This window comes from Sparus aurata, chromosome 20, assembly GCF_900880675.1.
Source record: "Sparus aurata chromosome 20, fSpaAur1.1, whole genome shotgun sequence".
NCBI lineage: Eukaryota > Metazoa > Chordata > Actinopteri > Spariformes > Sparidae > Sparus > Sparus aurata.
In genome coordinates this window covers 25,373,212-25,397,132 of record NC_044206.1, presented here as the reverse complement: position 1 = coordinate 25,397,132, position 23,921 = coordinate 25,373,212, and the positions used below count along the sequence as shown (strand labels likewise).

Sequence of the window (23,921 nt, the reverse complement as noted above, 5' to 3'; positions counted from 1 at the left end):
AACTTTTAACTTTACTGATATATTTTTGTGTGTGTGTGTGAAAAGCAGAAATAATAAAAACAAACAGGGGTCACGAGAGGTGTGACTTCAGGGACACGCTGTGTAATATTTACTCTGCAGATGTTTGAGGGCGAGCTTGCACAATCAATTTCCCTTTAATTCCCCAGACATCTCCAGAACCTGAACCCTCCCCCCTCCTCCTCATCCTCCTCCTCTTCATCCTCCTCCTCCTCCTTTTTCTTTCTGTTCTACATGTGCATGCCTCGTAGAAACCATGGTGAGCTGGGTGTGTTTTCTCCTCTCTTATTACACACATGGACGTGCGTGATGTCCAGTTAGACAGCCGAGAAGGAACACAGGAAAAGGAGAAGTGGGAAAAACGCCATGTTGTGGCCTTTTCCCTTCATTTTGTCTCAAGTATCCGCTGTTTTTACTCTCCCCCCCTTCTTTCCTCCCCCCTCTCTCTCTCTCTCTCAGTATCTAAGGCGTGTTTGGTGATTAGTATGCAGAAAGGAAGCTGATTTGCATAATTAAGAGCTACAGAGAAAAAGCGACAAAGTTTTGTTAGTTTTATAGCTACGAGTTTAATAGTGTACAAAGAGTTATTTCCTGCTCAAAAAAAGTTAAAAGTTCATCGTTCAACACATATTTTTCACTGGTTTTTTTTAGACACACATGTAATTCTTTTTAAAAAGGAATTCAGAGACAGTGGTTAATAATCACAGAAGTGGTAACAAAGTTAGTAACCTACACTTGAAGAGTAGATTAATGTTTGTACTACACTGTTAATTGTCACACTCATAGTTTACAAAAAGGCACAGAAGGCAAGCGATGCTGATCTCAAAGGCTCCAGTTAATACAGAGAAACATCAGAGAGACTCCAGTAAATCAGACAGTGATTACTAATAAATGACACGTGAAGGATGTTATGTTCACCAAATTACTCTCCGTATTAAGGCATAAATGTTTCTTATCTGAAAAGGTCATTTAATGTTATTTTTCACGTACAAAATAGAATATAAAAATACATTATAAACGTGTTACAGATGTTACGACTCCATGATTTTCTTTTTGTTCTTTCTTTCTTTCATATGTCAAGGCATCAGTGTGTGTTTGTAAATCTTCTGAAAAGAGCGGATACACATGCAAAAATATATTTATATATGGACGACTTCATCTCCAACAAAACAAAACAAAACAAAACAAACAAACAAACAAACAAAGAAAATTCAAATATAACACTGTTCTCTGGCGGTATCCCCACCTCACATCAACATCTCACACACTGTAGCTGCTGCTTTAATACTGCGTCGCACCTCCGACTCAAATCAGACACTTTTTTTGTTCAGTTTTTTTGGCACTGAGATCTGAACTGAGAGGAGTTCTGGATGTAAAAGCCATAGAAATGCTTACAGCCAGACATCTGATTAATCTGCATAAACCCAAATGACATGATCGCAGTAGATTTAGGTGAAACATTGTTCCATCGCTCTCAATAAATAAAAGGCACTGCCGTTCAAGCTCATACAATACTGTAGTGTGAAGAAGGCAAAGGCATCGTTGTGTAAGTCCTCCAGATTTAGACAAAGGAAGTGCACGCTTCCCTCTCTGTGCTTGGTATTTATACTGTATATGTTGATTCAGTGGGATGCTTGAAGTCGCAGTTCGCCCAGAAATTAAAGATTCAGTCACTGTCTCCTCATCGACATGCAGACGGAGAGTCAGGAGGAGTTTTGTAGTCGAACAAAACATTTCTGGAGCTTCACAGAAAAGGAGTGTTGCAACATTCTGCTAAACAACAGAAGTAGCTGGAGACTTAAAAAAGGGGAAACAAAAACAAAAAAAAGCTGCTTGTAAAGTGTAATCCACGTCAACGGAAGCCCAGAGACGACACACGGATTTGAAAAGACGTTGTATACACCCTTTACTCGCGGCTGAGCTCGTGAGACTTTCAGCACAGACTCTGGGTGTAACCTTGTGTTTTTCCAGCACGCCTCGAGACATCCGATCACCAGCTTCACCAGGAGCTTGTTTTGAAGCTTACTGGCTGACTGATGCTGATGAGATTAGAAGGTATTAAATTTGGTATCAGATATCAGGATGTGTTTTGATGCTTGACAAGTATTGAAGTTCGATACCTAGCACGAGCAACAGTGAAAAGATTTTTCTCTTAAACTGGCGATAGAAAAGTTTTTGCTCCAACGTGTCATTATAATAATGACACCATCAGCGTTTAGATCATTTCCCCATAAACTTCACTTTTGTTATGTCTTTCTGTCGCCACCAGCCACGAAATCATCCGTGGAAAATGAAGCCTGACTGGTGATCCAAGCAGATAGAAATGTTGCAGCCTGGCATCGTTTCGATTTGCTTTCCTTTCTCCATTTTAGACTAAATGAATGAATAAACTCAGGTTTTGTCCTGTTGGCTCTGAGAATAACAGCAACAACAATAACACCACTTGGAATCGGCAGTAAAAGTCAATAAATTTAAGATCCCAGGGCTCGTGGAGACGTGGAGACTTAGAGTAGGTCAGACGAGCTGTTTGGAGCCATTTTACATTTGTTGCCAGCTGTTTTGTAACATTTTAAATCAAGTCTCCATCTACTTCAGCTGATTAGGAGAATGCTGCGATGCTGTTTTGCTGTGAAGCTCCAGAAATGTTCTGTGGACTACGAAGCTTCACCTGACTTTCCATCTGTATGAAGGTGAGTAGATAAAGACTGTAGTTTCATTTTTGGACAAACTGTTCCTGTAAGAAAAACCTCAGAGACACTTTGAATTTTGGATTCCAGTTTGTTATTTTTCCTCACTGAGCACCTGTTTAACTCGATTCACATGTTACATTTCAAGTGAGAGAGCGTGTTAATATACGAATACATCAACACAGATTATAATTTGTTATAATGAGTTATTAAAGTACGTTGACCCAAAAAAGAAGCTATAAAAGTTTTCCAGGTTAATCAGGAGGTGCCAGATGAGGAAAAACAGGACAAAATATCAGCGTGTCTCTTTTAGTTTAGTGTTCACGGAGCGTTCCTGTGCATCGTTATCAGTATAGTTACCGTGTTATTAATGAGTCATTAATATTATTGCATCACGTGGACTGAGGGCAGGGCAGCTCAGGGAGACAGTTTGGCACAGCCGGGCTCAAGAGCCCTTCACCAGTTCAGGGGCCCGTCCCCAGTAAAGTCTACTGGTGTGACAGATTGGGATTTCAACCGTCGAATGATTCTGTACCATTCTGGCTTTGGACTTTTGGGGAAGGAAGGCACGTTCGGTAAAGTTTAGGTTAGGACGTGGTGATGGGCGGGGTCCTGAGGTTTATTCCCATGATCGCTGTCGTCTGGTTGGCTGGTTAGACAGAAGCAGCCGGGTTGTTCCCAATGTGCTGGTCTGGTTGGCTGAGCTGAGGGAGTGGCGGGGCCGTGGGCCAATGAGCACGCCAGCGGGGCAGAGATGGGCGGGTCATCAGTGGGCGGAAAGGTCAGAAGGTCAAGGGGTCATGGGTTAGTTGCCGTGGCAGCTAGAGTTAGACAGACAGAGACGGACAGACGTGGAAAGGAAACAAAAAGGGCACATAAAAGGGGACATAAAAAGAAAAAAAGATAGAAGAGAGATTAGTGTCAGCTAGTGGCGTCAGGATGACAACAAGGCAGATCTACTGCAGTCACACAGCATGAGGGGCGCTACAGAGGAGCTGCGCAACACCTTCACGAGCCCGGCATAACCATTCAGAAAGACTTACATCAACCACCGGGTGGTGACATAAGGAATGGCTGGTTAGCGATGCTCGTGTGGACTCGTGAAGGTGTTTGCAGGGTTAGGTTAAGGAGAAGATGCCCCTCCTGTCGTGTGACTGCTGCTATAGTGATACTACTCATGCTAGCTGGGCTACGTCTAGCACAGACAGACAGTGAAACCATGAGACAGAGAGGGAGACAGCATGGTTTCATGTGGGTGAGAGAGTGACCTTTATGTCCAAAGAAAAAGTGCCTGGGCCTCAGAAATACTTTCACTCACTGACAGGAAGAGCTATTGTTTAGCAGCAGGCGTAGGAACTTGATGATTAACAGTTGTGATTAACTGATTATTGATTATCTTTGTGCTATGGAGTATTAGAAGAGCACCTGATGACTACGGTAAGCGAAGAGGCACCGTAAGAGACAGTGATGAGAGGTTAAGAGATGGTGATTTTAGAGGAAACAATTTAACAATAGACAGACTAACTACAAGAATTTAGAGGCTTTGGTTTTCTTTAGAGATTTTTTTCAATAGTCATCTTTATTGCCTTTTAGTGTTTTTTTGTCCATCGTGTACAACAAGAGCGCCACCGCTCACATACACACATATATTGTAGCTAGCTAGTCCATTTTTCTATTGCATAAAACAGTCACGAGGCCTGTGAATCGAGAAGGTCACCTCATCTTAAATAGACAGAGCAAAACACTGCCTTCATTGCCACCTTTTTTGTCGCAGGTGACTAAAACAGTAGTAGCTACACACCTTGAATAAAGTTTGAAGTTTACATGGAGACACTTCATCTATAAAAAGCATGTCGTAAAAACAAAAATAAAAATTTACAAACTAAAAAAAAACTAAAAAAAAAAAAAAAAAAGGAAAAATACTACAAGTATTTCCAAGCGATCTTGTTCCATAAGCTTCATATAAGCACTTAAATCCTTAAAATCCCTATATACAAATTTATTTTGCAGCTAAATACATGGTAACAGCACCACTCTGGCTAGGAAATATATGAAAGATGTAAACAGCCCCAATGATAAAGTCCAGTGGGCGACTGATAAGACCACAAACAACAGTATTTCATACAAAAGAGCTTGTAACACAGACCTCAGTAGTCATCACACGCTGTGTTTTAGTAGTAAAGACCAAAGATCATATTGAATTGAATGACCTTCAGGAAAAAAGACAATCACTGTTACTTTAAATGTCATATAGTCATTGGGCACAACACAGGATTTAATTAATCATAAAAAAAAAATACATTTGTGGAAATCTACTGGAATGAAGTTGGGTATAAATAAAAATTCCCACAGTTTAGGGTCAAGAGTAGTAGTGAAGAGATAAACGACGACAACAAAAAAAAAGAAAAAGTTTCTGAGAGAGGACTCAAATCCAGAGTCACAAGGACCGAGTCACATGAACGGAGCGATCCATTCTAATTGAGAGGGTCCCGGCACTGCGAGCCGTCCAGTTTATCTAACAGGCGGGCAAAGATAACCGCTGCAGCTGTCACCCCTCACATGGTTCCTCCCAATCTGCTCACTTATTTCACTTTCACTGCAACCAACACTGTTTCACATTTTACACTGCTTCAGCGTGTGACCTTTTCGCCTGATACAGTAATTTCTCTTTTTTAGGCATGCCGTTTTACAGACACATGTAAACTGAAATTGGTCCATTGGTCTGCACGCACACACACACACACACACACATATACACATACACATAAAGTGGCTGGTGAGCTAACTAACCTCTGTCTGGGGTCACTACCCTTTGGTAAGGATGGATTCTCTTGTCGTGGCGTCGTACCTTAGCGGTCATGGCACCTGCTAACAGCCATTGACATCGCCAAAACAGAACACAGAAGGTTACTCATCAGAAAGACATCAAACAGTCCACCCATGGCACCAACATCAGTGAAACCAGGAATTTTTTACAAAAAAATAAAAATAAAAAGTGTTCAAGGCTGAGGGTGAAAATCAGTCAAAACGCTTCTAAGAGACAGAATATCTTGTTGTCTTGTGGTCTTCTGCTCTCTAAAGAAAATATTAATCCAAACCACTAATTTCTCACTAAGCTTCACTAGTAGATTCAACATCAGCTGTAAGCAAAGTCACTCTAGAGCTCTGTGATTAAAATAAGCTTTAACATATATTAAATCACAAACAGCGGCGCTAAAATATCTATGGGTTCACTAAAACGTGTTAAAAATTACAAGCGGAAGCTGAACTATTAAAAAATGTTAAATAGCTGTCACACCACAACACTAGTCTGCTAATACAAGGAGGAAATTAACAGGAATGGACACTTGACTACAGAATGACTGTCGAGGAATCTGTCATCCTAAAGTATGAGCAAACTTTGAGTGTTTGCTCTGCGGGACAAGTATGTAGGGGAGGAGGGGGAGAAAGGGGGAGGAGGGGGGAGTCTCTGCAAGCCAGTCCATGTGTGTGCTAGGAAGGGTTGCTATTGCTTAGCCTTTGGTTGGGAAAGCCATACCTGCAAAAACACAGGGAGAAGGGACTGTTAGCCCAGCAATGAGCTTCAGAATTCATAAGTATGAGCCGCAGATGTATTACAAGAGCTGGATACTGCTGCCAATTTTTCCCAGTGTCAAACCGCAGTACTGCTACCTGCTGCCTATCGCGACATTAACACATCACTCATACCACTAAGATCCACCCTCTGTTTCGCGCGCTCACACCTGGCGGTACGATGTTGTGACTCTTCAGGTGATCAGGTGAAGTGTTGGGACTAGAGACACACTACAAACCGAGGTGTTCTGAGAACTTTGTCGTTTCAACATTATGTTGGTCCTTTTCTGTATAACAACCATAAAATGATCGCTTTTAGTTTGCAGATTTCTCGGTGGCTAACTAGCTTGATATAACACGTGTTGACGTATTTCAGTGTTACATTTCTTTCCTCTGATGGCTTATGATGCCTGAAATTTAAATAAACTCCAGCAGCAAAGTTTCTTCACTTTGTACCGCTCCTCTAATATCAGTTTGGACTGAAAGGGTAGGAGCACAGTTGGATAAACGCCACCGCTGACAACTGGTGACTTGATCTTGTCCCAATTCTAACTAACAGTAATGTACAGAGGCTGAGAAGTGCTGAACGACCAGCATATCCAAACGCTTTCCACATCTGAATAATATAAAAGCATTAATGCAAATGTCAGCACTGTGGCATTGTGACATTTGCATTTGTGTTTTTTAAATTTGTGTTTTGCAGTTTGCAGTTTGCAGATGTGTTCAGTGTTTAGAATATAAACAAAGTCAAAGTAAAGATGTGAAGGTGTGCGGGACTTCAGAATGCTTCAGCTTGAGATGATTTCAAGAGCTTTATGAATCTGCTTCAAAAAAATACAGAGACGAGAGGGAAACAAAGAAAGACCTGAAGTCTCTGCTGAGTTCTGAGTTCAGTCAGAGGCTGAGCTGGACACAAACTAATTCTGCCATAAGTGTAACTGTATGTCTAATTTGTGTGTAGACTTCTTGATCGGCGCTGGCTGAGGAGGCAAAATGAATCATACAAACGATCGGTGTGCCTCATGCTATCGAACTGTCGCAGGTGAATAAGGAGACGAGCGGTAAAAAGACGCAGGACAAACATTTAATTTGATTTCTAACTGACCACATCTTTATAGTTGTAGCTACAAGACAGGTTCAAGTCTCGACCAGCGCCAGAGCAGAAACATGTCTGAAGAACTGATTACAGTTGGAAATAAAAGTCCAGTTATGACAGTATTTGAGTTAAACTAAGAAGGGTTAACATTTGTAAATCTTCCTTACACACTGTTTTGATCCAGTACAATCAACACTGGGTCAAAACAACCCATTGCTACTGGGTCAACATAACCCAGTATTGCATCAGCGCTATATCGAACTCACAATGGGTGAATTTTTAACCAAGTGGTTTTTAACGTGCAAAGACCAGAAATGCCATTTTCTGTGCGTGCTGTCATCTCGAGTGGGCGGGGCCAGTGACGGAGACACTAATCAATCGACAGGGTTATTTACGCGTGTGATTGGAGTCCAGTATCCAGTTCTCATAATACATCCATTGACCATGTATGAAAGTGATGAACTTTTGATTACAATACCTAATACTCCAGTTGAGTCAATCGGGTATTCCAATATGGAGGGCGTGAGTGTGTAGGGATAATCGTACGGCGTGTAGATGATTCCAGATTCGGGCCCTTGCTGCACCAGCGCCGGGTGTGGATTCCCTCCCTGTACGAGGGCCGAGCTCTGGATCTGACGAATCAGAGGCATGATGGTCGGCGTGGTGACGGGGGCAGGGTTGCGCATGTTCGGAGGCAGGACGGGCGTCGGGCCTGTGATGATCCGAGGCGCCTGAGGGGTCCCGAGAGGGAAGGCGGCGGTGGCTGCGCAGCACACAAATATACATAATGCGAGTATGCGCACACCCACACGCAAGCACACAAAGTGCACACACATACAATAGACAGGGAAGAAGAGGAGAAGACAAACAGACTATTTAACAGGAGAAACAGAGGCATTGTTCATATATACAGTGGACTCCTGTACCGAGACCCCTCCTTTGTCTCCCACCAACCCTCCTCCACATGTTAATTATGATGTCATCCTTACGCGTCTTGACATTGGCGTCTCTGTAGGTCCCGTTGAGAATGGCCAGCTCCATCAACTGCATTTTCTTCAGGTTGTCTTCCCCCTCGGCCTACACCAGCACACACACCAGCAGAGCAGCACAATCAGCGCACATAGAGAGGAGGATTGTCATTCAGCCGTTTGACAAGTGAATGAATTCACTTCTGTGAGAGTCGGGTCAACAAGTCAGCAAACATTTCAGTGCGCTGAAAAAGTAATTATGATTCAGTTTGAATGTTTTTCTGAAGAGAAAAACTTCAAAGTCTCAAATGCAGTTGACCGAACCTTGAACGCAGCCACTCCATCCCCCAGAATATATTCAGTGTCAGACGTCAGACCATCTTAGCTCCAGTTACAGCTCGGTGAAAAGCTCGGCTGATTTACAGTCAGATGGCAAGGTTGGCTGGGTTAAACTAACATATCATTAACTTCACCCGCCACACTCACACAGCCACAAGCGGAGATTAACAGGTGTTCGGCTCCTGATTGCCTATAGACACTTCTTACTTTTAGCACCGACCAATGCTCTGCTGTGATTGGAGCGGAAGTGACGGCTGATTGCAGCAATAGAAATCCCCCTGCTGGTCTTTTCAGTCTGTTTCTATTGTTGCAAGTAATTCAGAGGGGAAAAGGAAGGAGCCTTGTGATTTCAAAATATGTGCCTTTGTGATTGTGTGTCAAAGAGGAGATAATTAAGAGAGTGTGTGTCGCTGGGCCCATGTTCCCATGTGTTTCCTCCTTTTCGTCATGTATGTATGTATGTATGCGAATAGGGGTCGGGGGGCAGATAGGTGGGCTGGAGAATGTGAGAAATGTTGAGGAGTGCAATCAAAATGTCCTCTTGTGTGGACAACAACAAAAAAAAAGGGGGGGAGAAAAGAGGAATACTGTAGCCAGTAGTTTGGGAATGAAGTGAGTTGTGAACGAGTGAAAGGAGTGATGGAGTGGGGAGAACAAGTGAACAGACTCTCCATTCATTCCCTCAGCCTTTCAAACAACCCGGGGTTACCATGGAAACCCCTTTATGCGTGTTCCCTAATTACCCTAACCCCTTACACATACTCTCTCATACACACAGAGACGCACACAAAAACACAAAAAAGACACAAACACACACACTTTTTGGACTGACAATCCCCTTCCCCCTTCCATGCATACCAACACAGTGAACCCTCATCCAGTCACACACAGCTTTTCCATCAGTCCAGTCCCGTAATATTTGACGCTGAGGGGTTCGGACTTATACTCACAGCGGGCACCAGAAGTTTCTTGACCTCGTTGATGGCCCGCTGGAGTTTGATCTTGGCCCGGTTGTGTGTGTCCTCCACTGTGATCAGGACGTGGAGGTCCTCGCTGAGGTGCTCCCAGTTGGGCTTCCCTCGGTTCATCTCCTCCTGAAACACAAAAAAAGGTTTTAAAGGGCCCCGTTTGAATGCGCAGCACAGGCTCGGTCCGTTGCTGCAGAGAAGGAACAGGATTTCACTTTTCTTCTTGTTTGGCTCGGTTCTGTAGCTTGGCGTCAAACTACACACAAATGCACACAAGGCTCAAGGTCCCTGTGATGCAGCTTTGGAAGCGTTATCAAACTCCTGTTGCACTTCGGTCGCTACAGAAGTTTGGTGCTACAGTTTACTGACTCTTTCTCGAACATTTCCCCAAATCACACCACGTTTTTTGTCACAGTTTTATCTCTCTGCTAAAATGACTCATTAATTCGTGCAACGTGTAAGAAGTGGCCTCCTGTCCAAGGTCACTCCAAACAAATAGAGGACAGCATATCAGCAAAGTAACCACTGATTGCTGCTAACTGCAGGTGGCTCAGTTAGCCATGCAGCTAGCAATCCAAACTGGGAGCTGGGACTGGTATTAAAGGTTGGACTGGGCTGGTTAACATGTCAACATCAGCACACATCTTTGCAACACAGCACAATGACTTCATAAGACGATATAACGTCAAATCTGTTGTTGCTCTTCACACTTTTTGGTTAATTTTTGGATTTTTTAAGACAAAATTTTTACAAATTTAAACTTTCATTGATATTTAGATGTTGATTCCGTGACAAAAACAGCATTAATGACTTATTTAATGAGTCACACTGTTGCTGGTTGTATTTGTTAGTGTTATTCATGAACAAAAAAGGTGCACATGCTTCCTCATGCAATTGTCTTTTTTGGATAACCTTTTGTGCCGAACACAAGTTCGATTCGCTGCTTTTCTCTGTTTCAGATCATTTTAATATTTGCGTTTTTTTTTCTCAAGTTCATCAGACAACTTGAAGAAAAGTCTATTTGGAAACGTGCAACAGACATCAGGTTTTATTTTTAGCGACACAAACTCTCTGGACGCTCATCAGTTGGTGGTGGTTCAATCTTTAATTCCATCCAGACTGAAATATCTCAATAAATTTGGAATGCATCCATGAAATTGCGTGTAAACCCAACATTCCTGAATGGTGGTTAGATGAGAAGATTGATTTAACGTTTCATTTGAAGCTACAGGCAAACAGCTTGCTTAGCTCTGCACAACGACTGTAACAGCTAGCCAAGCTCTGTCCAGTGGTCAAAGCTGGACTGATAAATGCTTAAAATGGCAACAAAAACCACAAACAAGCATCTGTAAAGCTCACTAAAATCCATAATTAAGAGTAAAAATGACAAGTTGTGGTTTTAAGAGGGGCTCAGCTGACGGTATGCCTCTTTGTGAGAGTTGGCCGGATGCTCAAATAACAGTTTTGGTCTCTATAGCTAATTAACTCACTTGTTCAAAATTATATTAAGGCTTCGCACTTCATTCAACCCGAGCTCCACTTCTTAGCCTATTTTTGTCACGATGGCGAAGGTGGGAGCCGCCACACTGAGCTTCACAATAGCTCCTCAAAAACATTCATGGAGACTTCGTCCATGTTTTATACAGTGTATGATTTACACCTTCACCTGCCTACCAGCTGCTGGGGAGGTAATAACGTAAGCCCTGTTTGAACTCTCCTGCTTTCTTTTGTTATTCTTGATACGTCACTTTTCAAGTGAACAACTGAGAGAAAAACTACCAACGTCCTCCAGGAGAGATTGTCTGAATATGTGCGGCATTATCTCGGCATGTTAAGGCTATCATTTCTCTCTCCTCTCTATGACGGCCAGCCTTAAAAGAGGAAATAGACAACTTTACCCCTCCTAGTGTTCACAGATCGTATTGTTAGCGCCAATGTCGCAAAGACAACTTGACTGTGTGACAAGTACGAACAACGGAGGACAAAATGTGAGTTTATTCATTGACTAAGTCTTTAATGGGGACGCAAGTTTGATTTTCAGTCTGGCTTCATTTTCGTGACCGGAGGCAGACAAATTATAGCAAAAGTGAGGTTAATAGAGAACCAATCCAAAAGCTGATGGTTACATCATTTTATTGCCACTGCACTGTGCAATCAACATCAACTTTACATGCTTTTAATTTGTGCCGTAGAAACTAGATCTTCTCGATCACGACCTGACCTTTACAGAGACTTTACTCGCCAAGCCGCCTGTTTTTCCCCCACGACTCTTCTTATCTAAACCCGTAATTCCAAACCATTCAAAGCTTTTGACAGCCTGAACTATAAGTTCATCACAAAAAAACCTCTGATTAATCTACAATGAAAATAACCGTGAGTTGCTGCATCGTTTAAAACTGAAATCATGAAGTCTTCTCTCTCAGTATTGTGTGCTCGGACACTCTACCCTCTGTGGATGTTTTGTCAAGTGAGATGTATCACTCTGAAAAACACCAAAAGTCAACATCTTTCTCTCGTCTCCCCCTGTTGCCTCCCACTGTGTCTCTGTTTTCCTTCCTCTCTGTCTCTCTGTGTGTGTCTGTGTGTTTGTGTGTGTCTCTCTCTCTTTCTCTCGGAGGGGCGTGCGGGGTAGGGAATGTTCTGGAGAGAGAGGGTGGGTTGGAATGCTGGACTTGCTCCACCTGCCGTTTGGAAAGCTTGAGCCGACTCCGTCCAACAGCACACACCAGGGGAGAGGAAGGGAGAACAGATGGACCGAACACCAGGACAGGAGAGGAAAACTGAGCTCCGAAAACTCATTGTGAGAGAAGGATAGATAGATAGACAGACATATAGATAGATAGATAGATAGATAGATAGATAGATAGATAGATAGATAGATAGATAGATAGATAGATAGATAGATAGATGAGTGTTATGGGAGTGTTTGCAGCCAACTCTAAAGTTAAACTCTCCATCAGTGGGAAATACTTGGATCAAAATCCATGACTATCTTTGTGTTCCATGATTGTATTTTGGTCTGTTTAAACTTATTCTTACATCTGAGCAGATCTCTATTTTCACCCATTTGGATTCCGTTCACGTTAAAGCTGCTCAGACACATTTGAACATAGTGTTCTTGTTTGTTTTTGTCCGTTTTGTTATTGCCGAGTGGTTGTCCACCCCCCAGATGAGATCAATTTGAAGCACAGCATGTAACCTTCACAATAATTTAAGCACAAATAATGATTGGTATGACAGGATACTTGTCTCAACCATAATCAACTTTAAGACCACATCTTGAAAAAGAAGAAAGAAGTTTGAAATTTTGTGAAAAACGCTTATTTTCTTTCTTGAATTCATTTAGATGAGACGTTTGTCTTTACTGTAAATATAAAGATAAAGCAGCCAGTTAGCTTAGCTTAGCTTAGCATAAGACTAAAAATAGGGGAAAACAGCCAGTTTGGCTCCGTTTGAAGGTAACAAAATCTGCCTACCAGCACCTCCAAAGCTCACTCATTACTCACTAATTACAAGTTATGTCTCCTCTGTCTAATCTTTACAAATACTGCTCTGTAGAAATGATAAGTTGAGGTGTAAACAAACTGTGACTACCTAGAGTTTGGCACTATAACCAAATCTGGACGAGAGGGGAGGATATCCTGATAGGATCTGACTTAGAACCAGAGCACAAGCCACGGTAGTGACTGAAATCACAAGATAGCCACGCAATAAAGAGCATCTGGCTGTATCATCCATTTTAATGTTAATGGGACGATTATTTACTAAATGAAGATCACGCGGTGTTGAAGAAGACTTCAACTTAGCGATGGAGATAAAAGACTCTTGAGGAAACTGTTAACTGAGGTAAAAAATCAAGTTAGAAGTAGGGTTGTTTTCTCATAAGCTTACACACAATGAGACTTCCTTTCTGAAACCAGTGGAGTCGCCCCCTGCTGGCCATTGGTAAGAGTTCAGGTTTAAAAGGTACAATATGTATAAATTGGCCAAATGTGAAATGAGTAGTTACGCAAATAGGGGGCAGCACAACATCAGAGTATCTGCTGCGGACAGGGTTAGCTGGTTAGCATGCTAACTTCAGTAGATATCTCTGCAACACATCCATTGATGTCAAAACTGTTATTTCTTTCGACCTTGTTATTCTCTTTTCAACTATAATCCATCATCTTGCATCTTAAAGGCACCTCTGCATTGACTTCACTATTTCTTGGCCAGATGTAGTGAAATCTTGGAGTCTTTGGTTATAACTAGATTAGACGCAACGGCTAGCTGTTTCCCCCTGTCTTCATGTCTTTATGCTAAGCTAAAGCTCCCGGCTCTAGCTTCTCATTTAACACCCAGACAGAAGAGTGGTATCAGTCTTCTAATCCAACTCAGAGCTTTAAAAAAAAGCATTCATCTAATGTGGTTTTGTGATCGAGTGTGTGTACCTTCTTCTTGTCCCTCATGGAGCCTTTTCCTCGCACCATAATCTTGCAGCCGGTCTCTGCCTCCAGTTGTTTGGCTGTCAGTCCACGCGGGCCAAGGATCCTCCCTACAAAGTTGAACTACACAGAAAGAGCAAAAACAATGATGTGATAATGAAACCAGGCCTGACACATTTTGCTTCACACACTCAAACTGCCCTTTTACAATGTGTGTGCATTTGCATACATGTGTGTCACCCTAACACCACAGTGTGCCTTTGAAGTTTGTGCATCTGTGATGTGTTTGTGTTACTAAGACGGACAGAAATAGCTCATTATATGGGTGCTGGCCGGTGCTGGTGGCATGACAGGACAGCGGCGTTCTCTTAACCTTATCTGTCACTACGACTGAGTGATTAACTAGACAGCTGCCGCTCTGTGTGTGTGTGTGTGGGTGTGTGTGTGTGTGTGTGTGTGTGTGTGTGTGTGTGTGTGTGTGTGTGTGTGTGTGTGTGTTTCTTTGCCACTGTCTATACTTTGCTCATGACATTTGCGCAGTCTCTTCCTATTCTTTCAGCTTAGTTTAACCTAACGTTCACTTCGGTTGCAACACATTCGCTCTAGGATGACCCTCGACTCTCTCTCTCTCACACACACACACACACACACACACACAAATTCAGATAGAGGAACTGCAGCTCTCTAAATTTAACCTTGACTTCAACTGTTTTCCAGTGCCCTCCTGTGTGTGTGTGTGTGTGTGTGTGTGTGTGTGTGTGTGTGTGTCCTGTTAGTCTTCTGTCATGTGAGTGAGGACAGCCTGTCATTGTATTCGGTGATTGGCGAGCTGATGCACGGAGAAAGTCATGTGAGCCATTCAATCTGGATCAACGCAACTCATATTGAAGTGCTTAACTGTACTTGGTGAGAGCGGAGATGTACTGGACGGTAAAGTGTTCTTCACTGCACCGCACTTGTCTTTATATTGGGGGGGGGGGGAGACTTAATCCAGCCTCTTAAGCTTGTGTAAATATTTATAGTGTAAACTTATGGTCGAAAAACTGTGTCGCAGAGAAGGAATGTGCATCGGTATTTCACACCATTCTGAAATCTTCATTTAATCTTGTCGGAAAACACTTTTCTGGGTCATTATTGATTGAGCCTTGATTAAAAGCCTCGCTGACTTTCTGGCAGCCTCTCTGTAACTCAGAGGAGATAAAGTGACAACAGCAAAAAGTAAACAAACTCCTCTGAAAGGTCAAAGGTCGTGTGTTTGTCCACTCACGTCGGGGTACTCTTTGACAGGAACGTAGAGCTTCTCCTGCAGCTGAGCCACGGGGCCGATAGCTTCAGGAAGCTCTTCCATATCCCGCCCGTTGAACATGCCGCCGTTCACTGTGTCGTTGTACATGTCCTTGCGTACCCTGCCGATTTCTGCGAGACAGAGGAAGAAAGACAGGGGAGTAAAGTTGAGTAAAATTAAATGTGGACATGCGGGAAGGTGTCAATGAGGGGCGACGAGTGTCACGTTTCCTCACACGTCCGTTTCTTAGGACGATGACTCACTGTCACTAGAATTACAGCACGCTCAGTGTGACAGGCAGACAGACAGGCAGACAGACAGACAGGCAGGCAGGCAGCGAGACAGTCACAAGTATTCTGCACCACAATGTAGAATCTAACCACTGACTGCTTTGCAATTATTACAGGCAATTTCTCTCTTTCAGTTTCTCCCTCCAACACACACACACACACACATTAACACACACACACACACACACACACACACAGTTCCCCAGTTCACTGTGTAAATGAAAAAACATGCATGTTATTGGGGTCACAGTGACCTACTCTACCCACCTGTGTTCATGTCACTAGTTTTTCACCAAACACACACACAAGGCAATTATTAGAAGGTAACCAGGCTGCAATTAGTGATTTTTTTCATTTTGATTAATCTGCAGGACATTTTTTTAATTATTTGATAAATCTTCTGGTCTATAAAACACACAAAATTGTGATAAATGCCTTTTTGCCGTTTTCCATTTTTAGTTTTTGGTCAGAGCAGCAGGCACGAATCACATCTGATTATGATTTCACTGGTTCTTCCTTCAGATTGCCAGTCAAATAAATTGATTTAAAAATGTGCTACTTTGGCTCGGATGTAACCACCTTCCTGTCTGCAAGTTTGAGTCTGTGGTTTCACTCAATGTCCCGCCCACAACTCTATCTGATTGGTTACACTTCAACAGTCATCCCACTGAATAATCTGAATTAGCAGAGTAACGAGTAGCTAAAGTTATCAAATAAATAAAGTGGAGTAAAAAGTACAATACTTCAGTGTAAGGGAGCGGAATATGTAAATACTTAAGTAAAGAACAAGTACTTCAAATTGTACCGAAGTCGAGGACTTGAGTAAATTGAACTTAGTTACTTTGCATTTTCAGTTTTTTCAGATTTTTATTTGAAATGCAAATCTATATCAGTTCCAAAAATCGCTTATCGGTTTCCTTGATTATCAATAATCAATAACAGTAAATCCATACCCAAAGAAATGTAGTTAAGAAAAACACAGAAAAGTGACAAAATTGTCATTATATCTGAGAGTTTTCATTATTTCTGCTTTAAAAACACGACTGTTAAACGGTCGTTTTCTTGCCTCAGGTTTGGTGCCGAGACACCATCATGAATGAGACTGTGTTTGTCTGCCTGTCTGCTTGTTTAGTGTCGTCTCAATGGCCGATGCTAACCTCTGATGCCTTTGTAATGACACGCTAGCACAATAATAACTGACTACTGCATCACACAAACACATACGCAGCAGATACACACAGACTCCGGGCTTGAACTCACACACATACACACACACGTACAGAATAACTGCCTTGAGTCACAAATATCATCTGACCTAAGCAGCCTGACAGGCATGTCTGCCTGCTCTCAGAGTGATAAGTCTGACCGTAATAACTACAGTAGGACGCCATAATTACAGCCACAGCTACAGTGACAATGATGATCCTCTAATAACCCATTCTGACCTGTTCAAGACCAAGAGTGACTATTAAAACACACACACGCATACACAAACAAATCTGCACAGACAAGCAGCCCTTGTGTCACACTTTTGTTCAGTTGCAACTTGCTGAAAGAAAACGAGAAGTGAGAGAAGACAACAGAGTTAAAAGAGTGCAAGATAAAGGGGGGGAGCTGTAGCAGGCCTTATCTGAACACTTCAACCTGTCATTGGTTTATATATAGGCCGGACGCCGCCGCAGTGTTTCCAAATATGCAACAAACATGCACCCTGACAATATGTGTGACTGGCAGGCTTTCTTATTACCCCCGCTCAAACTTTTTGGTGCTGTGTCCTTGTCCACATTACTCAGGCAGAAGACACAGCCAGGCTTGGAAACGAGCACGGTACAATGCCTTTCATTCTGACCATGGGTGTCACATTATCATGTGCGAGGGATGAATGTCCTCGACTGTCAGTCTTCGACGTGAATGCACACAACTAGACATGTTAAGTTGCCCTGTTTGTCAGGCTCTGGAGGTCGTCTGGTATGAGTGCAACCTTGCTGCGTCATGAGACTTGTCACAGAGCAGCAAGGACCTCTCTGATCCTGATGTGCAACAACAGTAGCGAGAATCACACTGAAAACAAGTGACATATATTAAAGATTGGGGACTTCTGTTGCAAATGTGAGATGGCAACAAGTTTAAGTGCAAGCGGTCAGCTGTGCAGACGGCGTGTAAGCGACCTCAAATCACACATTTTGCACAGTGACACGCTCTCCTGCTCAGGGATGGGCTGCAGCATTCACATAAGCCTGCGCATTAGGTCACTGGGAAAGACTAACAACTGTCTGTTTGTTCCCATCACCAACTGCCCAGTGTGTGTGTGTGTGTGTGTGTGTGTGTGTGACAGAGTGAGAGAGAGAGAGAGCTCATCTGCTGCTCTCAACAAATTAAAAAAATGTGATTTAACAGCCAAACAGAAACATTTGATTCATGTTATTGTGAATTTAAACACCACAGTTGTGTGAATGAATTCTGTGTTTAATAATGAACCATTAGCATCTCTCGGGGTCGGATGGATGACATGACTTGTCACGTTTCCAAGGAGCCAGAGAGGAATTCCTGCAGTTAATGACTTACTCCATAAAGCGAGTCAATAACGTTGCTTTTATTAACACTCGCCATGTAAAAAAAACTCAACGCTGAATTAGCCATGAAACGATGGAGGAATGTCCTCTGTAATGTAATGTGACAAGTGCTTCAAAGTGCCGAGTTACCTTCATCCAGCAGCCGCTCCAGATGCGTGAAGATGCCGCTGAAGTTGGGCAGGGAGCTCATCACCTTCCTGTCGTTCATCAGCTGCATTAGGTAGTCCGGGTTGGACTTGGGTCTCTCCTTCACCTCTGTCTCCCCGACCATGGCTTCGACAATAAAGTGACCTAGCTAGTCGAAAAAAAAAACTTAACTTACGGGAGAGAGAGGAGTGGATTTAAAAAAAAAAAAAAAAGACACGCCCCGGCAAGCGATGCGAGGACCGCAGGGGATTCCACCGGCCGCGACCCGCTGACCGCCTCACTCTGCTAGCTAATCGAAGTCGACCCTCAGCCCGGTTAGCTCGACTCCTCTTCGGTTAACGTTTCGTGTGTGCGCCCCTCTTGTTCTTCTACTTCTTCCTCTACTTCTTCTTCTTCTTCTTCTTCTTCTTCTACTTCTTCTTCTTCTTCTCCCCCCTCCTCAGTCTACTCTCTCCGGACTTTCAGAAAAGTTCCTTTAAAGAGGGAGAGTGGTTCTTGTTTGACACTTCAGGCGACACTTTTTAACGGACTCCTCGCGCTGCTCCAACGGCTACACGTCTCCCATCAACTGTCGTCCTCCGGCCCGGCTGCTGCGCTGTGTCCGCCCGGTGTGTCGCTATCTGCGGCGGATCGCCTCCCTATCATATGATTACAGTACAGCGGCCGCACGAGAGGGCTGTCGGGACTGCGCCTGCGCGTGCCCGCTCTCACAAGGGAGGAGGCTCGTGCTCGTCCCCTCGCAGCTCGCCCTCCTGTCTGTCCGTCACGCGCACACGCCCCCACGCCCACAGTACAGCAGCAAAGGGGCTCGCGGAGGTTTGTACACCTGTTCTGACACCTGTTCTAACCAGCCGCGGTCCATCACTGTGTGTGGGCAGGTGCCCCCCGGAGCCCAGGTACTTTACTCACTGATGGAATGTAACTGAGTACTTTTACTCACTGTCTAAAGCTAATATCCAGTTACTTTACTCACTGATGGAATGTAACTGAGTACTTTTACTCACTGTCTAAAGCTAATATCCAGTTACTTTACTCACTGATGGAATGTAACTGAGTACTTTTACTCAAATACTGCATACAGATAATATTCAGGTACTTTACTCACTGATGGAATGTAACTGAGTACTTTTACTCACTGTCTAAAGACAATATTCAGATACTTTACTCACTGATGGATGGTAACTGAGTACTTTTACTCACTGTCTAAAGACAATATTCAGTTACTTTACTCACTGATGGAATGTAACTGAGTACTTTTACTCACTGTCTAAAGACAATATTCAGATACTTTACTCACTGATGGATGGTAACTGAGTACTTTTACTCACTTTCTAAAGACAATATTCAGTTACTTTACTCACTGATGGAATGTAACTGAGTACTTTTACTCAAGTACTACCTGAAGACAATATTCAGTTACTTTACTCACTGATGGAATGTAACTGAGTACTTTTACTCAAATACTGCATCAAGACAATATTCAGGTACTTTACTCACTGATGGAATGTAACTGAGTACTTTTACTCAAATACTGCATCAAGATAATATTCAGGTACTTCACTCACTGATGGAATGTAACTGAGTACTTTTACACAATACTGCCCTAAATACAATATTCAGGTACTTTACTCACTGATGGAATGTAACTGAGTACTTTTAAACAATACTGCCCAAAGACAATATTCAGGTACTTTACTCACTGATGGAATGTAACTGAGTGCTTTTACACAATACTGCCTAAATACAATATTCAGGTACTTTACTCACTGATGGAATGTAACTGAGTACTTTTACACAATACTGCCTAAAGACAATATTTAGGTACTTTACTCACTGATAGAATGTAACCTGATACATCCACACTTCTAGTTACCTGTTACTTTTCAGATTACATAGATAAAGTTTACTTTATCTGTACTTTTGATACCTAAGTACTTCCACTCCACTACAATTTGGAGGTAAATCTTGTACTTTCACTCCACTACATTTAGTTGAATACTGCAGTTACTAGTTCCTTTTCAGATTACATTCCAAATTACATAGATTTAAATATATGTAAGTTCAGAGAGTTTTACTCATATCCATTTGATTTTAATCAGTGATGGCATGTAACTAAGTACATTTACTTAAATTCTGCTTATGTAAAGTTTTGAGTTACTTTACTTTTATTAGTAGTATTTTTTGCCACCTAAAACTTTCACTTCACTACAAATTAATAAAATAAATTTGATAATTGAGTACATTTATTGCCAAAAAATGTATTTTGAAACTTATTATTATCAGGTCCTGTGAGACTTATACTTTAAGTACTCTTCATATTCACTTTTACCAAAGTAATATTTTAACACAATATCTTTACTTTTACTTTTACTTGAATATTTCAAACGTATGCAACTTAACTGATCGAAGCTATTTTCTACTGACAAGTAAATAATGTACTTTTTACTCCACCTCGGCTGATAGTACAAGTTACATCAACACTGTCAAAGTATCCAGTTACAAGTAAGTCCTGCTGTAAGTACATTTACTCAAGTATAAGCAGAAACTTCTAGTAAAACATCAAAAGTAAAAGAGGTTGCTAGTCCACAGTTCGGTAGTTTGGTCATGTTGTCCCTCCGAAGACGTCGTGATTCGATTAACAGAACAGGAAAGAAGAAATCGTAGAAATCAGGAAGCTCTGCGACACACATGTGTGTTCATCTATTCAGACTTCTCTGTGAAGTGCTTTTATTCTGAAACGTTGGACCATTGCGCCTCTTTGGGCCTCAAACAGTTTGAATTTAACTTTGTGTGAAGTTTAAAGAGGAATCGACTCTTTTGTGAAACCGCTGACGTCTCAAAGGCGTCTGGGACGTGGAGGAAATCTGCCGAACAATCCAAATAAACAAACTCTCTTTGTCTTTGTGACCGAGTAAACTGAATAAACAAACCGACCTTAAAGGACGACACTGTTTCATACTGTTTCGCTTTGTTTGCGTGTGGCGGACCCTGCCACCTTCCTAGCTTCAAACAGGGTTCTGGTGACCTGAGAACAGCTTGTTGATTCACTTAGAGAGTTTGTATTAATACCTCTTTAATACTGTAGTTTGTTTTTCTTCTCCAAAACTACAGAGTACCCCTTTAATCTTTACATTTTAATTACTGAGTGTGAGTCTGTTTTGTTTTTTTGTTGGTTTGTCAGCAGGATTACGCAAAAACTACTTGACGGATTTTCATGAAACTTGGATGGAGGACGGGTCTCGGCCCAGAATAGAGCCCGTAAACTTTTGGTTCAGATCTGAGATTTTTTTTTCTCACTTTTTGGTTGTTTCTCAGTGATCGTGATGAAAAAAAAAATTTACTTCCTGATAAGAATAATGATCGAGCAGATTTAAATATTCCTCATCCATTTTAATGTCCTTTACGTAAGATTTTAAACGCAGGACTTCTACTTGTGATGGTCTTTTATTGGTACTTTTACTGAAGTGGCCAACCCGAACACTTGGTCACACCCTCGGCTACGATCGGGACTCTTCTTCTGTCTTCTGTCGAGGATTCCTGAGATAATAAGAAGGTGTGATGTGTGCGCTGGTTCTCTCTGGGTGGCTGCTGCTGCTCAGATGTTATTGCTGAAGGAACAGATAGGTGTGAGGGTCTAAACTTAACCCGCTGTAAATCACACACACACACACACACACACACACGGGAGGCGACACAATATGTGTGCCCATGCATGCCTTGACTTAAGCCTTTTGTCAGGCGCTGTTGGCCTCCCACCTGGTTTCTCTCCTCTGTCTACTGCTGGCGTTTTTTTGCCTTGTAAGACTAAACTTATGATTTAGGTTGGGTGGGAAGCTGTGTGTGTCCGTGTGTGTGTGTGTGTGCATGTGTGTGTGTGTGTGTCAGAGCAGCAGGGATTGTAATGGGGCAGCAGCAGCAGCGGCAGCAGCAGTGTTGGTAATGGCTGGTCAGCTGGTATGGCGAGTATTCAGGGCGGGGGCAGTGCATTGTCCTCTCATAGCTCCAACAATGCCTCTCTGAGCAGGCCACACATCTACCAGTCACGGGCCTCTCTCTGCCTCTGTCTCTGCTTTTCTTTCTGTCTGCCATATTTATTCAGCTCGTAGTGAAGTGCAGAGTGAGACGTGATACGTAGCACCGGCCCTGACCTTTGCCTCGAACACCAAGGTCAACCTGTAGCTTCAGTTAATATTACAGCGTGTGTCAGTCACCGGCGCTCTATAGAGACTTCACATCGCACATGTTTAAATCATGAATCAATCACAGCAGCTCTTTTTAATGCATTAATAATCACTCACATCAATTAATTAGTCACACTCTGGATGCATAGCTGGGTTTCTTTTTTTATCTCCTACATGATCTACTGTACATGTCCAGTAAATCATTCTAGTGCCGAGTTTTTATTTGATTAGTCGTCTCACATGAATCTGAATGTCAAACGTTCTCTGATTTCAGCTTCTCAAATGAGGATTTGGTGCTTTTCCCTGCGTCGCCTGGACGAAATGAGTCATATGTAGACGTCACCTTTGATGCCACAATTTTTCCATTGACAGAAAAGTAATCAGCAACAGTTCTGAATGATTTTGAGTCACTTATAAAGCAAGAATGCCAAAAAAATCTCCGACTTCAGCTTTTCAAACGTGAAGATTTGATCTTTGATTAGCAGTAAAGTGTCATTTACGAAGCAGAAATGTCAAACTTTCTTTGTTTTAGCTTTTCAAATGCAATGATTGTATTCTTTTCCTTGTCTTAAATCATTGGATATATGATATTTGGGGGTTTCAGGTGCTGGTTGGACAAAATACAAGTAATTTGAAATAATAACTTTGCTGCATTGATGAGTGGGTTGACTGAAAAGTAATCATCTACAATTTTGATTGAAACAAAAATGGCAAAAATTTGAAGATTTGTAGCCTTTTTCTGTTTTTAAATAGTTTTTAATTTACTAATTTTAATGATAGTCATCGTTCGAGCCACAATGACAAGTTTGTTAATCTAGTCGATCAGCAGAAATGATCTACAACTATTTATCTATCATTTATTAAGCAGAAACATTAAAGTTCTCTGCTCTTAACCTCTATAACATGAGGATTTTATGCTTTTTCCTGTTAAAATCATTGTGTATGTAATGTTTCGGGGTTTGGAGTGTCGGTTGGACAAGATAACAATCAATAAAAGTGAAATTTGAAGCTTTTGATGGCCATTTTAAGAGCCGCTGTGTTTTGTCCATTGACAGAAAAATAATCAGCAGCAATTATGATAGAAGATGAATCATTTCAATCAGCTTCTCTTCTCAGTCTCTCTTCCTCGATCCACAGAGAACAATCTGAAAGTACTTTGATAGATGATGAATCAGGTTTTAACTTCTAAACGTAAGAACTTGATGCTTTTTCCTGTTTTACATCACTCTGTATTCAGTATTTGGGATTTTTGAAGTGTCGGCTAGACAAAACAAATCACTAAAACTTGTAATCAGCAACAATTGTGATAATTAATAATCAATTTAGAGCAAAAACTGGAAACTGAATATTTTAGTGTTTACTTTGTCGGAGC

The 23,921-nt window shown here is 42.1% G+C and overlaps 1 protein-coding gene across 5 annotated transcripts; it reads right to left on the bottom strand.

Annotated features, from left to right (window-relative positions):
• Positions 1-564: 564 nt before the first annotated feature.
• qki2 (QKI, KH domain containing, RNA binding 2) lies at positions 565-19,008 on the bottom strand. Of its 5 annotated transcripts, none has more exons than XM_030401377.1 (9): positions 18,351-19,008; positions 15,341-15,489; positions 14,080-14,196; positions 9,632-9,775; positions 8,364-8,451; positions 7,853-8,137; positions 6,244-6,267; positions 5,496-5,573; positions 565-3,526 (listed from the first exon to the last, which is right to left on the bottom strand). In XM_030401377.1, exons 1-9 carry the CDS (start codon positions 18,490-18,492, stop codon positions 3,504-3,506), a joined length of 1,050 nt encoding a protein of 349 aa, XP_030257237.1. In that variant the 5' UTR covers positions 18,493-19,008; the 3' UTR covers positions 565-3,503. The 5 variants fall into 5 exon arrangements, with proteins under 5 accessions (XP_030257237.1, XP_030257238.1, XP_030257239.1 ...); XM_030401378.1 differs by having other exon boundaries at positions 5,496-5,570; XM_030401379.1 differs by lacking the exon at positions 6,244-6,267.
• Between the last annotated feature and the right edge of the window lie 4,913 nt (positions 19,009-23,921).

What these genes read in the sequence shown, in the direction of transcription:
- qki2 (XM_030401377.1), bottom strand. Translation starts at nt 18,492, where the DNA reads ATGGTCGGGGAGACAGAGGTGAAGGAGAGACCCAAGTCCAACCCGGAC. An exon ending in AGAAACTTCTGGTGCCCGCT is followed by an intron (nt 8,452 to 9,631) that starts GTGAGTATAAGT and finishes GTGCTGGTGTAG; the next exon opens with GCCGAGGGGGAAGACAACCT. An exon ending in TGACTCAACTGGAGTATTAG is followed by an intron (nt 6,268 to 7,852) that starts GTATTGTAATCA and finishes CTGGGCTAACAG; the next exon opens with TCCCTTCTCCCTGTGTTTTT.